The 13,195-nt window shown below is 40.3% G+C and overlaps 1 protein-coding gene across 2 annotated transcripts in view; it reads right to left on the minus strand.

The window, feature by feature from the left end:
- Positions 1 to 13,016, minus strand: part of fam102bb (family with sequence similarity 102 member Bb) — an 18,147-nt gene extending 5,131 nt beyond the window's left edge. The window contains exons 1-9 of one of the 2 annotated variants that reach the window (XM_035653447.1): positions 12,748 to 13,016; positions 8,766 to 8,886; positions 7,771 to 7,800; positions 7,244 to 7,360; positions 6,757 to 6,803; positions 5,587 to 5,681; positions 3,087 to 3,188; positions 1,744 to 1,978; positions 243 to 379 (exon numbers count right to left, since the gene is read on the minus strand). In XM_035653447.1, the coding sequence (XP_035509340.1) occupies positions 243 to 379; positions 1,744 to 1,978; positions 3,087 to 3,188; positions 5,587 to 5,681; positions 6,757 to 6,803; positions 7,244 to 7,360; positions 7,771 to 7,800; positions 8,766 to 8,886; positions 12,748 to 12,893 (1,030 nt within the window). In that variant the 5' untranslated portion in view covers positions 12,894 to 13,016. The remainder of the gene's footprint in view (positions 1 to 242; positions 380 to 1,743; positions 1,979 to 3,086; positions 3,189 to 5,586; positions 5,682 to 6,756; positions 6,804 to 7,243; positions 7,361 to 7,770; positions 7,801 to 8,765; positions 8,887 to 12,747) is intronic. The other variant, XM_035653448.1, reaches the window with a different exon arrangement.
- Positions 13,017 to 13,195: the final 179 nt, after the last annotated feature.

The following is a 13,195-nucleotide window of genomic DNA, read 5'->3' on the forward strand; positions in this document are numbered from 1 at the left end:
TGGAGACGATGGAACCAGCAAATGTTTGGCATTCTTACTTTATAAATGAAAACTGTTTCTAATGACTGTCCTGTCAGTCAAATAATCCATTATCTTATTATTTTCTTTCCTTGAAGAGATGTTACAAAATGGGGGAAATCTTCCTGGGAACATACACAACTTTAACACCCCAAAGAATAAAACCTGCAGCTACGGCGATTCTGATACTTCTAAAGACAGCTTACTCTGGATGTGTAGCATACCTTCAGCACTGGAGTCCAGTAGGCTGGGTGTAAAGTCTTGACTCTGGAGAATCTTTTCCACAACATCGTCAGCGTCCACCCGCGTGTCGTCCATTCTCTTTAGCTGAGACTCCATGGAGTCCTGCTTCACTGGGTGTCTGAGTGGAGGATAAAGGAGAGTCATTTTGTGTTTTGACCACTAATGGCTTCCACCGCAAACTGATGATGTTGTTTGTTTCCCATACTGTTTTCAGATAAGTGCTAAGCAGGGGTGTGTTCAAGGAAAGATTCCTGTTTTAAGTCGACACATTGTCACCAAACATCTTTATGGCAGCAGCCACGCGCTTGCCAGTGCCACTTGCTGCTGCTAATACAGTAGTACTTTTATTTTTTTACCAGAGTCTCCATACTGCTTACTGAAAAGCTTGTTGTTTTTTTTTTTTTTTAAATCACACTTATTTTGCCACTAACATTAGAAACTACGGTCAGCTTGGCAATTACACCTATCATAATTTACATTATTTGAGCAGTCTTCTGACACAACCCAGGATGATTAAAGCAACACTTATTCTTGCCGGAGTTGGTTAAGAAGCTCATTTCCTGTTTCAGGTCTGTAGGCAAATATGAAGTTACAGCCTGCAGCTGGTTAGCTTAAGTTAGACGAGAACCTAGCCTGTCCTAGTCTGGAAGTAACGTAATTCGCACACCAGCGCACTAATGAACGCGTATCTCATTTGTTTCATCCAAACGAGAACCAAAGTGTGAAACATTGTGGTTTTATTGGGGGGGATATGCACCAGACTATTTCCTTGCTGGTGCAGTTACTTCCTGGAGTCTTATTGTTTTTGTGAGGTTACCAGGCAACCACTCATGTTGCTATAGGTAGTTTCATATTTACGTATACAGATACAAGAGTGGTATCGGTTTTCTCATCTAACTCTCTGCAAGAAAACAAAAAAGGTAATGTCTCAAAATGTTGTAGTTCTCCTTGGAAAAAACCTGAACATTAATATCTTGATAAAATTAAAGAAGCTGCAGTGTCTGAGGTAATAATGACGTGAGAACTACATGATAAAATATAAAGTGCACCTTCAGGCATAATTAAAAACGTAAAACCATCCCCCGTCTTTAGTTTGAGAAGCTTGATTCATAGCTGGACAATTTTTAGACCCCCCGACACAATGACTAATATTTTTTAAAAATACCACGAGCCTCTATTGACACCACATAATGAAACCACAGATACTCTTCCGCTGCATTGCCTCACAGCCTCTTTCTGCATGACAGCTGCTTCCTCAAGTGCGACACAGGTCTCAGGTGTGATTATGACTCAAGTTTGTTAACTTCTCTAAAATGACTTACTGCTACTCTATTATGTAGTCATTACCTACAATAAAAAGAGGCTACCACGTTTAACTCACTGCTTTCTCTTCATTAAATAAGACATTGATCACATCTGTATGTACTTTTCATAAATGACATTTCATTGCGCTCCCTACTTGCCAAATAAATTGAGATTCACCTGTTGAGTCGTTCACAGGATGAGGCGTTCCGTACTGGTGTACCCGCTGGGTTGCTAGTGGTGGCAGTGGGGGCGGGGTGTTCCGGTAGAGCAGGACAGGGTCTGGACTCTCTGTCCCGGTCCTCACTGGGCTCTGGGATGCTGCCGATGCCCGTTGAGGCGCTGCCCACTGAATGGTTTCTCCGGTGGCTGAACTCTGACATGCTGGAGGAGCGGGAGTGACCTGTGCTGTAACCTGAGAGAGATGGACAGTAGTTTCATAATGTGATTTTATTGGGTTACTTCGCCATTTCAAATGTTGTAACCTTTGGGTTGACATTTTCAGATTAAATCATGTTTCCTCTCTAAAAGTCAGTAAAAACTGATCTTTGACCAGCCACTCTTGTGGGGGCTGTGGCTCAGGATCCTGTCCACGTGTTGAAGATCCTTTGGACAAGACAATGAACCCCATTGCTCCTGATGTTCAGGCCAGCACTATGCATGGCTTAGTGCTTTGGATAAAAGTACTATATAAATGCTGCCATTCACCATTTTATAATTTCACAAGGTTAATGCAACTGATTTGTCAGTAATGTTAAGTAACTGTGTGGCCTGAGAAATCTTGCAAAGGTGTATTGCAGCCATCAAGAAATTTCAACCATCTGCTACTGAGATACAATCATCATATTACACATTAATGTAGTAATAGCACCAGTGGTCTAATTTGCATTTAAACATTAATGACAGAGGATCAGTTTGATATATGCACATATGCAGTCCAATAATGGCTTTACTAATGGAAGACAACTGTAGAAGAAGATACAGATTTACCACCTAACATCAAAATTAAAGTTTAATTCATAAATCAATGAATGTTAATGTTAATAAACTAAATAAATCATTTTTTTTCTCTCAGCAAAACCCATTTTGCTGTGCTGTCGAGCAGATTTTGCAACTTGCAGTGTGTTAAAAGATTTAGCGGTTCGGTAGAATCGCAGTGACGCCCACACACTCACGTGCTCTTCATATCTGCAGGAAGCCTTTTCAAGCAAACACATCTGAGGGCATCTGTTCACTACAGCCATGGAAGAGCAAACTTCCACATGAACATGAAGTTCAAATAAATGTATCAATGGCAGGAAATACACTTTCACGTTGAGAGGGCCATTAGAGCTGTTCTCAGTCCATCTCTCTATTTCCTCTGTTCTTTTATTACAGTCATCTGATCTGCCTGCAATGGAAACTCAAGCCTCAAGTTTGAACTGCTCTGATGGTTTGTCACTGGCAAATAATTGAATCACTTCCCTTCTCCTTAGTCAAAGGATTTTCTCAGTTTAACATCATGCAGTGTGGGATGCCCTTACCTGAGAGTTTGGACTGTTGGCTGGCGTAGCTGGACGTTCGGGAGTGGCCGCAGCCCCCAAGCTCATCAGAAACAACAGGACACTTCCCTTCTCGACTCTCTGCTAGATCAGAAAGAACAGGAGAAAAGACAAATGGGGTATGACGAAGGCCTGAAAGCTCGAAATACTCCAACAATCTACCATAATCTAAGTAAAACCCTACATGTACAGTCAGAGAAACTGGTGCCAAATAAGCATGAAACCTGTTGAGGCTCAAGCTGTGTTCTCACAATGGCTCATTCTCAGCTCAACACCCCAGTTTTGTGTGATATAGTTTTTGTGAATGAACGCAGGAATAGCTGAACAAAGAGATTCAGTGCGTGTCTGAAGTGAAAGATTTGTGGCCGACTGTCAAACCTCAATCAAAATTAAAACAGCAACACTTGGAAAATGCGTCATCACTCTGCACAACATGTCCCTTTTGTAAATAGTCAATCATACATGTGAATACACTGTTCTCTTCTTTGCAGATTAGACAGATACTCTATAAAGCACCTGTTCATATAAATGGGATCTGGACTGTATCTGTCTTTTTACATGTAGACTAAATATCTATATTTGTGTACATCTGTGTTACTGGCTGTTGTTTGTAGCATATTTCTGCCAACAGACAACAGTTACAACAACAACAGAAAATGAATTTCTGCCTCCCACACGCTATCCTTTAGTTCAGCATCCCTGAGTTAATGAGCAAGTGTTGGCAAGTATCTGGAAACAGCAGTAGCAAAAATAAACACATTTAGAATAATGACTGGGAATCACAGGTTAACTCTTTATTCTATGCTATTACAATATTTTGTCTATAATAACAGCATAAGAGCTCAGGTGGTTCTGCAGTCTAAGGGAAATCAGGTGCAATACACAATATCTGACCCCAAAATACAGAAAATTATAACCCCAAAAAAGCAAAGTTATCGGACAGTTTTGACAGCTGAGAAGGATCAATGTGTCTTTAGTTTTAGCCTTTTTAAAACACGTGCAGCAACATGAACACGTGTGCCACCATTTTAATGTCAAGAGGCCAAACTGACAAAAGGCTGAGCTGCCAGAAAGCAAAACAGCTCAGAGTTCAAATGTCTGAAGGAAAGGAAGGAAAGGCCTCTGCCTCAGTAACACAAAATAGACATAATTTCAAAAAATATTAATGCTGAGGTGGGCCAAAAATGAACCGGTAACTGTTTTCCCCCTCAGTATTTTGGTGATGTAAATATTTCAACATGTCATATTCCAGGGATAAGTCAAAAATCCTGTTTTAAACCATAATTGCTCATAATCTACCAAACCTCCCGCTTGAACTGATACTGCTCACACACACGAAACACACCTGCACACTGCAAACATATAAAGCCAAGACATGGTCACGTTTATGAAAAAATCGTATTCAGCTGATGAATATACACAAGGTGTGCACATGCAAACACACAACCCCCAGACAGACATGCACACAGTCCTATTTTTAACCATGTGAGAGCCCACAGGGTCTGAGCAGATTGTTGCTAATCTAAAAGAGAACTAGTTTGAATTATACATGAAAGAGCTTCACTACACTCTGAAGCTTCCAGGAGGAACAAGCATTCAACACTGCAATGTGTTCACACATGAACACACACAGAACAAGAGAGAGGGGGGGGTGAAACAGGAGTGAAATGTAGCAGAACGGGGCAGCTGCAAGAGAAACATTTTCATAGTGCTGGATAGGAGATAAATTACACTTATATGTTAAAACTAGTTACCTACGCTGTGATGAGAGCATGTGATGCATGAGTTCTTTTCAATACGATGTAAAACTGATGCTTATCTTGATGTGTTTGAGATGTGACCTGCAGTACGCATCTGTCACCTGCAACTCTTCCAGTAAATGTACCTAAATGATAATGTATGCCAACAAAAAAGGGGGTCTGCACTTTAGTGTAGAAGCTACTGAAGTTGCTAAACTTTTAAATAATGTAAAACGGCAGCAGGCAATGGTCGGTTTGTATTGCCAGCAAGGGCTAGGTGTGGCTTCAGCTACTTACTCTAAATCTATCCTTTTGTTTTCATCAGCACTGGTTAGATTTGCCTTTCTACACAGCCACTTATAATGGAAAGCAAACCTACAATAATGAGAACAATGAGGTGATGTTGAGCAACTCTACTCATGTGCAATGTTAAGGGAAATATTTTAGCTTTCCTTAAAGTTATTAGAGATGTGTTCCTATCATTCCATTGTAAATCGAACACCCATTAGCAGGAGCTTCACAAAGCCAAAGAGGGCAGATCAGAAAACAGCAAGGATGTTACAGTATCTATTAGATAAATATAACAACAGAGACATAAAAGCGGAACAAATCTCAAAACCCACTGGCTCAGCACACAATGGGGTGGCTAAAGTGTGCTCTATCAAGTGTCTGTAAATGTTTGGAAAAGCCAATGGGATGACTAAGCAAAGCAGAGGAGTGTAATGTGGCGTGATTGGTCTCACCAGAACAGCCTTTCTGTGAGTCCCCTCCCCTCCTCTCCTCCAGCAGACTCTCTCCATCACCCTGGATCCCGATCACTGTGGCTGTAGAGGGGGGCCTGATGACGGGAAAAGACAATAAGACCTTTTCTCCTTCCTCGTATTTAATCGTGTTTATTATTCAACTTGTTCTTGAGAAAATAAATGAATAAATAAAGACAAAAGCATGGAGAAATGGGGGGAAAGGGGATCAAAACATTACGATTAATGAAAGGAAAGACCTTAAAGTTAGGTAGTAAAACATTAGCATTCAGAATAGCATTCCATTAAGGCTAAATGTGAATATACAGTACTGTAAATACTCAGTATTTACATACATACTGAAAGGAAGAGAGCAGCTTTTGGGACAAACATACAGGCTACTGAATAATTTTTAGGTCAAATTTTGCCCTCGGGTGAAGCAGCATTTCTCTCTCTGTTGGAATGTATGTGACACGTACTTTCACTGTAAAGTATATTTCTAATAGTACCAGTACAACCACTTATAGTGTGTTACTTACAGGATTAAATCAATCAGAGCTTCTGACATGTGAAAATGATTAGCTAACAGTTATTAAAGCTTGCATAATTCTGTATTGTCTGGTTCCCATGAAACTTCCGACAAAAAAAAGTGCTGACAGACGTCTGACACACCTACAGCAGGATTCTTGGAACAGCTCCAAAATAAATGTAGTCAGCACCTAGTAAGATGTCATAATTTTGATACAGAAGTTTTTTTCAGTATTGTTGCCTTGTTTTTCAGTGGTAGTAGAAATAGACAGGACATTTGGGGGGAGAGAGAGGGGTATGACATGTAACAAAGTCAAACAGAATAAAGAGGATTAAGTTTTTAAATGACAGTGTGGTCAGGTCTGTAGGTTGCTCTTGGTTTCTCAAGGGGATTGTTAATGTCCAAATCCGGGCATGTTTGTTGTCGAGCACAAGCACAAGAATAGTTTGATTCAAAGGCTTAGTTCAAAAAACATGTTCAATCAAACAGTTTTCTAATCCAATTGAAATCGTATGGTTAAGAATCTCAAATGACTGAACTGCAAGTCAGCTGACACTGACCCTGACTGACCTAATACAGTATGAACTGCAGACCAAAGCAGATTTAGCAACACATTAAAGTTGAAAAATATTACTTTAACTTACGTTTTAAAACAGGGATCCCCTGACATGAGCTGTGTACTGATGATAACCTGTGAAAAAAAAGGACACTTGTTAATTGATTCAGGTTTGACTTGCATTCAATGCTTCCATAGTTTAAAAGGAAAGGTGTTTTGGGTCAAGCATAGTTGTACAAAAATGCAAAGTCCCTGGAGAACTGTAGACCAACCAACTGATCATTATTTTGTCTCAAATAATGACTATTACAGTTCTTCATGAAATAAAGCAGATAACGGCTGTGGTTGCAAATTATTTTCCACAGTTAACACCGCTCTAGGTCATTCTGCCTACAATCCAATGGACTACCTAGCCACAGTTGTTGTAAGCAATCCTAAAACATTTATGCACATACCTTTCCCATGTCTAGTTCGGAGTGGAGAAAAATACCAAGCTTGTATTCATAACACTAAGGTAACCTCCTAAAGCAGTCAAATCAGACTGGTGTGGCTGCTTTAGCGAGGCTTCGTGTTACCTTGAGAATGGAGTTATCCTGGCGAGTATTTTTGGTATCGTAGCCTTCCAGCAGACATCTGCGGGTTGTATTCCCTGAGCCGGCAAACTCTGCTAAATTCAGATCTGCAAAACCAAGCTGAAGGGGAAAGAATGACATTCAGTGAACTTTGTTTTCTCCCAGGAGGCCGATGTTTTGCCAAGTCAGCACTGAGACAATCTCTGGATGTAAAATGACAGCGAGCACATCAAAGAAACAGTTTTTCTTCTGCAATTTTAATATTTATGGGGGGAAAATCTTATCTATATTCTTATCTTATACTCTTATCTAATCAAGAACCTTCACAAGAAGAGTTTGAGCTTGTTCAGTAAATACATTCAGTAATTACTTTGAAAGAGTGAGCCGACCTGCAGGCAGTGAAGGCCATCTGTTTGCTATGGGCTCACATGGGCTTTCTACAGAAATATGGCTGATTACAGTAAATCTAGGTGACCTGGCGGCTGGATTAGGGGATGGGGGTTGGACAACGTAAGTATGTGAGGAATTACCTTTGCATATGCTTTCCCACCTTTCAGCTCCTGGAAAAGAGAGCCATAGACATTTAATTAACATTAGTAACACAAAAGAGTTTCAAATCTTAATTTTAAGCTTTATTTAATCATGATTAAGCTATGAAAACATTACATTGAAGATCACCATCCGTCCGTCAAGTGTGTTTGAGATTTATTTATTTGAGTTCCAAAATACTTGGATGGGGGAAAAACGTTTAATTAAATGTTTTTGCTTTATTTTTGCTAATGAGATACATCCGCTTATGAATTTAATACTGGTCTGGTAAACTGCAATAATAAAATATTGTAAATAGTCTACTTGCCGTCAGCAAAGAATAACAACGTAACACTCTAACACCAGACAAGTTTGAATATTGTGTGGTCTAAATGATAGCAAGAGGCAATACATTGCAATGTTACAGTTCAATACCAAAACACTGCTACAGGGAGGAACCAGTGAAGGACTTGATGTCCTAAAACTAAGACGGCAGGGCACACCAGACATACATTTTACCAGGAAGGCTTACATATTTGCTCGTTATTACTGCTTTATCCTACATGATTAAACAAATAGAGCACAGAGCATACTCATGTTAAAGGCTAAAGGATAGCAAAAGGATGAGTGGCAAAAAAGATTTCACAGTGATGAGTCTGGTTTTTTTTCAGAACGCTGTGCTTGCTGACTGCTGCGGTTCACATTTCCCTCTCAAGTTTCAATTTGCTATATAAAAGTCTACGTAACCAATATGAGAATTTAACCCAGATACAGCAATTCTGTTAGCAAAGGCTCAGGCTCTCATCTGTATTGCAGCTTGTTTGTCTTGCACTGACATGAACAAAAGCCTTTATTTTTGCATAAAACCCTCGCCTGATGCGTAACCTTAAAGCGTGTATGTTCACATGCAAAACATCAGATTATGGCTCACACCACTGTGTAGGTATATCTACATCTGCAGCATGAAATCTGGAGCCTCGGCAGCCACATACTGTACCTTTCTGACAGACACACGACACACACAAGGGTCCAGTACACCTGTGCCTGCATTGGCACTCATCTTGCAGGGGAAAGAGAAGCGTTTCCTCCATCGAACACAGTTGGCCTGCACTGGCTCCCTGTAAGAGGAAGTCACAAAGACTTAGACCATCTTTAAGCACTCTGTAAGGTCAGATATAATGCATTTCTTGTGCATAGGCTGCACATTAGGATCTCAAAGACATTATTTACAATTGGATGTTAGACAGATAATCCGATAATGTTTCCGATAATGCTTTCAGATATGAATGAGTAGAGATTGGTGCAAACACTGGTGGGATCTGGGATTTCATCTCCTTCGTAGCTCAATCAGTTGAACATGTCTCTGTACTGAAAAGCTGGTTCATGTCCTCACATTATAACCCCGGATTTGTCTCTGTACCAGAATCATAATGCATCATATACTATAACTGGGAGAGACAGTGTATTACAGTAAAACACGGTTTTGTAATCTTGTTTATTTATTCTTTGATCAGGTAGTACCAGATATAATGATATTTATAGACTTTATTGTATTTAGGAGAAGTTGTGTACCATATTTAACAGTTGTGAATGTTAGGTAGGTTATTAGAAATACTTTACTGTAAAATGACTGTATTATAAATTCTTAAATAAACACCCAAACCCACTCATGCAGCATTATTCACAATCAAACAAACTGCATTAAAAGAAAACAATGTTTTTTGACAAAGATGATTGTTTTTCATCTATTTAAATCCACTGATTTACTGTTTTGTCACTTGCAACCCTGCTAACATCCCTGTGGCAGCACAACTTCATTTCATTCATTTTAATATCAATATTACATAACAATAAAAAATCACTTAGGTTGAATGACTATTGGATTAATAATCCTCCCTGCTTAAGGCTACAGATTCAGTTGCCAATACAAGCTTAAGTGCTTAGTCTCAGATTTTTCTGGCCACTTAATAAACAAGCTAATTAAGTCCTGTTTTCGCCTTTTCACTCACTTGACTCCTCTATCCAAAGGTTACGGCAGTAGCTATAGCTCGTTTTTTTTTTTTTTTGCATGAGCGGAATAGACAAAGACACGTGCACGGCCAATAACTGGAGGTCAAAATGAGACTGAGGTGTAGCCATTCTCTCCGTGAAAGGATGAGATGAAGTGAAAGAGAGACGAGCGTGTATGCGTGGGCAGCATTACGATACCCCAGATGGCCTCTCTTTCACTGGCATCCTCTCCTCTCCCACTCACCTAACCAACTCCCGTCTGTTAAGTCAGCCCACATGCCATTCATTTCCATCGACTTTGCTGGATTTGCATACAAGCCGAGCTAACGGGTTTTCCTCTCTAATACAGAACAAACTACGGCGACGCAACAAGTGAAAAACTGTCAATGACGGAGGACTATAGACAGAAAATGTTGTGGAGCAAGGAGCGTTGATGACAGATTGCAGATTCTTGTTAAAATGGTTAAGACTGACTGAACAAACAGGCCCGTGTTGTGCACTCGCATCCCTCCATATAAATAAGAAGCAGAGGATGCGTGAGCAACGGTTTTACAAACGCTGACTTCATCCTGAGGTTGATACATTTCCCAGAGTCGGAGAGGGAACTCCCAACCAGCTGGACACCGTGTGCTTTGGGGATTCTTGCTAGACTGCATGTACTGCAACTCACGGCACTCCTCAGCAAAGCAGAATACTATGAGTGAGTGCGAGCAAGCGGAAGTCGTCTCACTGATCTTCATACATGGCTCAGATATCTTGTTAAACTACAGCTGCTCTCCTTTTAAAAGGCAGCTGTGGTCAGACTTCAGGCGTGAAACGATCTCACAAATACACTATTAAATAAACAGATCTCTTTTATATCATACATTTGGTGCAGGGTTTCCCTTCCACACACAAAAAAAGTACACTTGTATAACAATGTTTTGGGCAGAAACAATAGCGCGGTCCTGGTGACAAGCCACAGCGACGGGAAAGAAAAGGCTCATAAAACAACAATCCTCATTTCCCTTACAGTCACAGTTGGGATGACTCAAAAGAGCGTCAGAGGAAATAAAGTTTGGGAGTCTAACAAATTAAACTGCTGCAGAGCAGATGACACTCACGCTCAAAACTTTTCAGAGCCAGAACAGGATGTTATAATTAGACTCTCAACTGTCTGGGTTAAGGGATTAAACAGTTTCTCTTTCTTTTAGCTGCTGTGGCTGCTACAAATCGACACAACTGTAGCTTTATTAAAATGATCTTAACGCCGTGAACCTTAGGAGCATCCTGTCCAACACACTGGGCCTTTCTATTAAGCCATTTTGTAAGAGCTACTTACTGTGGAGCAAACAGAGGGCTTGTTATATAATCTGGGTGAAGCCGTCTAATCTCTGCAGTCTCACTCCAAAACAAATGCTTTTCTCTGCTGGTCCAATGTTAGAAGCCAGTAGAAACTATGATACAGAGAGGATGTCTGCCTTGGACTGTCTCAACTTGACAGCAATAACACAATTATCAGAGGGCGGCGCTGATTATTCAGTATAGAGTGATATCCTGTCATGGCTGATTACTTGTTATCCCATCTCGTAGTTCCCTTTGACAACCACACCAGTGTAAACATGAACTGTACTCTGTGAACACGATGACTTTGTCCACTCAGCTACACGGGACATTTACAGGCAGAGGTGAAACCATTAATTAATCTACTTATTGATTCATTCCTAAAATACATTTTTCAAAGTAAAACGCCACCGGATTCCAGCTTCGGCTCTCATTCCAGATGTGAATATTTAATAATACGTTTAATATCTTTGGGTCTTTGGACCGAAGCTGGAATTATTAGATGGTTAGTCGATCAAGAGGAAATCCATCGCTAACTCTTTTGGGAATCAAATAATTGTTTTCAAGTAAAAGAAAAAAGCCAAATATTACTTCGTTCCAGCTTCTCGTTTGCTTTTATTTGCCTTTGTGTAATAGTACATTAAATATCTTATTATAATGGGAATTTTCCCACCATTTTCTGACATTTTATAGCCCAAATGATGAATCAAACACTCAATAATAACGATTAATGTCAGCGAAGGTGAAAGAAGCCACTTTAACTGGGATGACTTATGAGTCAAAGACAGGTTTCAGAGGAGATGATTGTAATTGCTCCACAGCAGTAACAGCAGTATCATGACACTGCTGTGGACCTTAGGGTGACTGAATGATGGGTAAAAGGAAAATGCCTCTCCCACTGCAAACTATTGGGTATCTCACCGCTTATCGTGAGGCAGCAAAACGACACTTTCAGCTGACCTAGTAGGAGAGAAACATGGCGACACAGTCTTCCCCCATTCATTCACATAGGAAAATACTTCCAACAACGAAACATTACACATTATTTGGCACATTGCTTTAATGCATAAGGACTGAACTACAGATTTACAACACATGCACTGTCCTTGCTTTTCCTGATCAATAACAGACACCTTCCACCTACTGTCAATGATAACTTTATGTCCAAACAGGGGGGGGGCAATAACCATAAGTGACTGTTATTGATCAGCAGCAGTATTGAGCTTTTGTAAATGTGACAGGTCAGCTGATGGTCAGGTCTCATTATAGCTGATTTAAATGGAAGTCAGCCTGTGAAATGCAACCAGATGTCGAAGATTTCTGCACACATTTCTTCTTTTTTTAGTCTGTAATCTGCAAACACACGCCTGTGTTTTAGTTTCCTAGCTACTATCTGATACACAACACTGCAAGTAGATGAGAAAATCGGATCAAATGGCTGTGACTGGAAGGAAACACTGCATTTTAAAGAACCACCATTACCACTGGTCTAGTTTCTAGTCGTGTCGCCTGTTAGCTGGTTAGCTGGCAGCGTATTGCAGACGAGCACAGCTTTTAAAAGGTTAGTTTCCACTTATAAGCTGTAAAAAAAGAAGAAGCCAAGTTTAGTGTTTTAACGAACTGAATCAAGAGCAAAGCGTCCTCACCGAGAAGACTCCTCTGAGAAGCCGCCGTCCAGCAGTCTGACTTTACAGAAGAGGACACCGTTGACAAAGGGCACCGAGGAGAGCTCGTCCAGCTCGAAATCCACCTTGAACTTAAACTTCTTCTTTTTCATCATCATTAAATCCATACACAGAGTCAGTACTGTTGAGAAGACGCTCCAGGCTCGCCCGTCGCTGACATTACAGCCCCATTGTGTTGTGATTCAGTGTTATGTTGTGGGAGGATGGAGAGAGAGAGAGAGAGAGACGACAAAAACTGTGAGTTCAACGAAAGCGACGGTGGAGAGCTGCTTTCTGTCGGGGGTTTTCAAAATAAAAGCACGTATTCTCAGCGTTTTGAACCCATTCATTATAGATAGACAGACAGACAGATAGATAGATAGATAGATAGATAGACAGACAGACAGTGAATATTTATAACATAACTTTA

Source organism: Morone saxatilis, unplaced genomic scaffold, assembly GCF_004916995.1.
Source record: "Morone saxatilis isolate NCDOM2014 unplaced genomic scaffold, NCSU_SB_2.0 Contig12, whole genome shotgun sequence".
Lineage (NCBI taxonomy): Eukaryota > Metazoa > Chordata > Actinopteri > Moronidae > Morone > Morone saxatilis.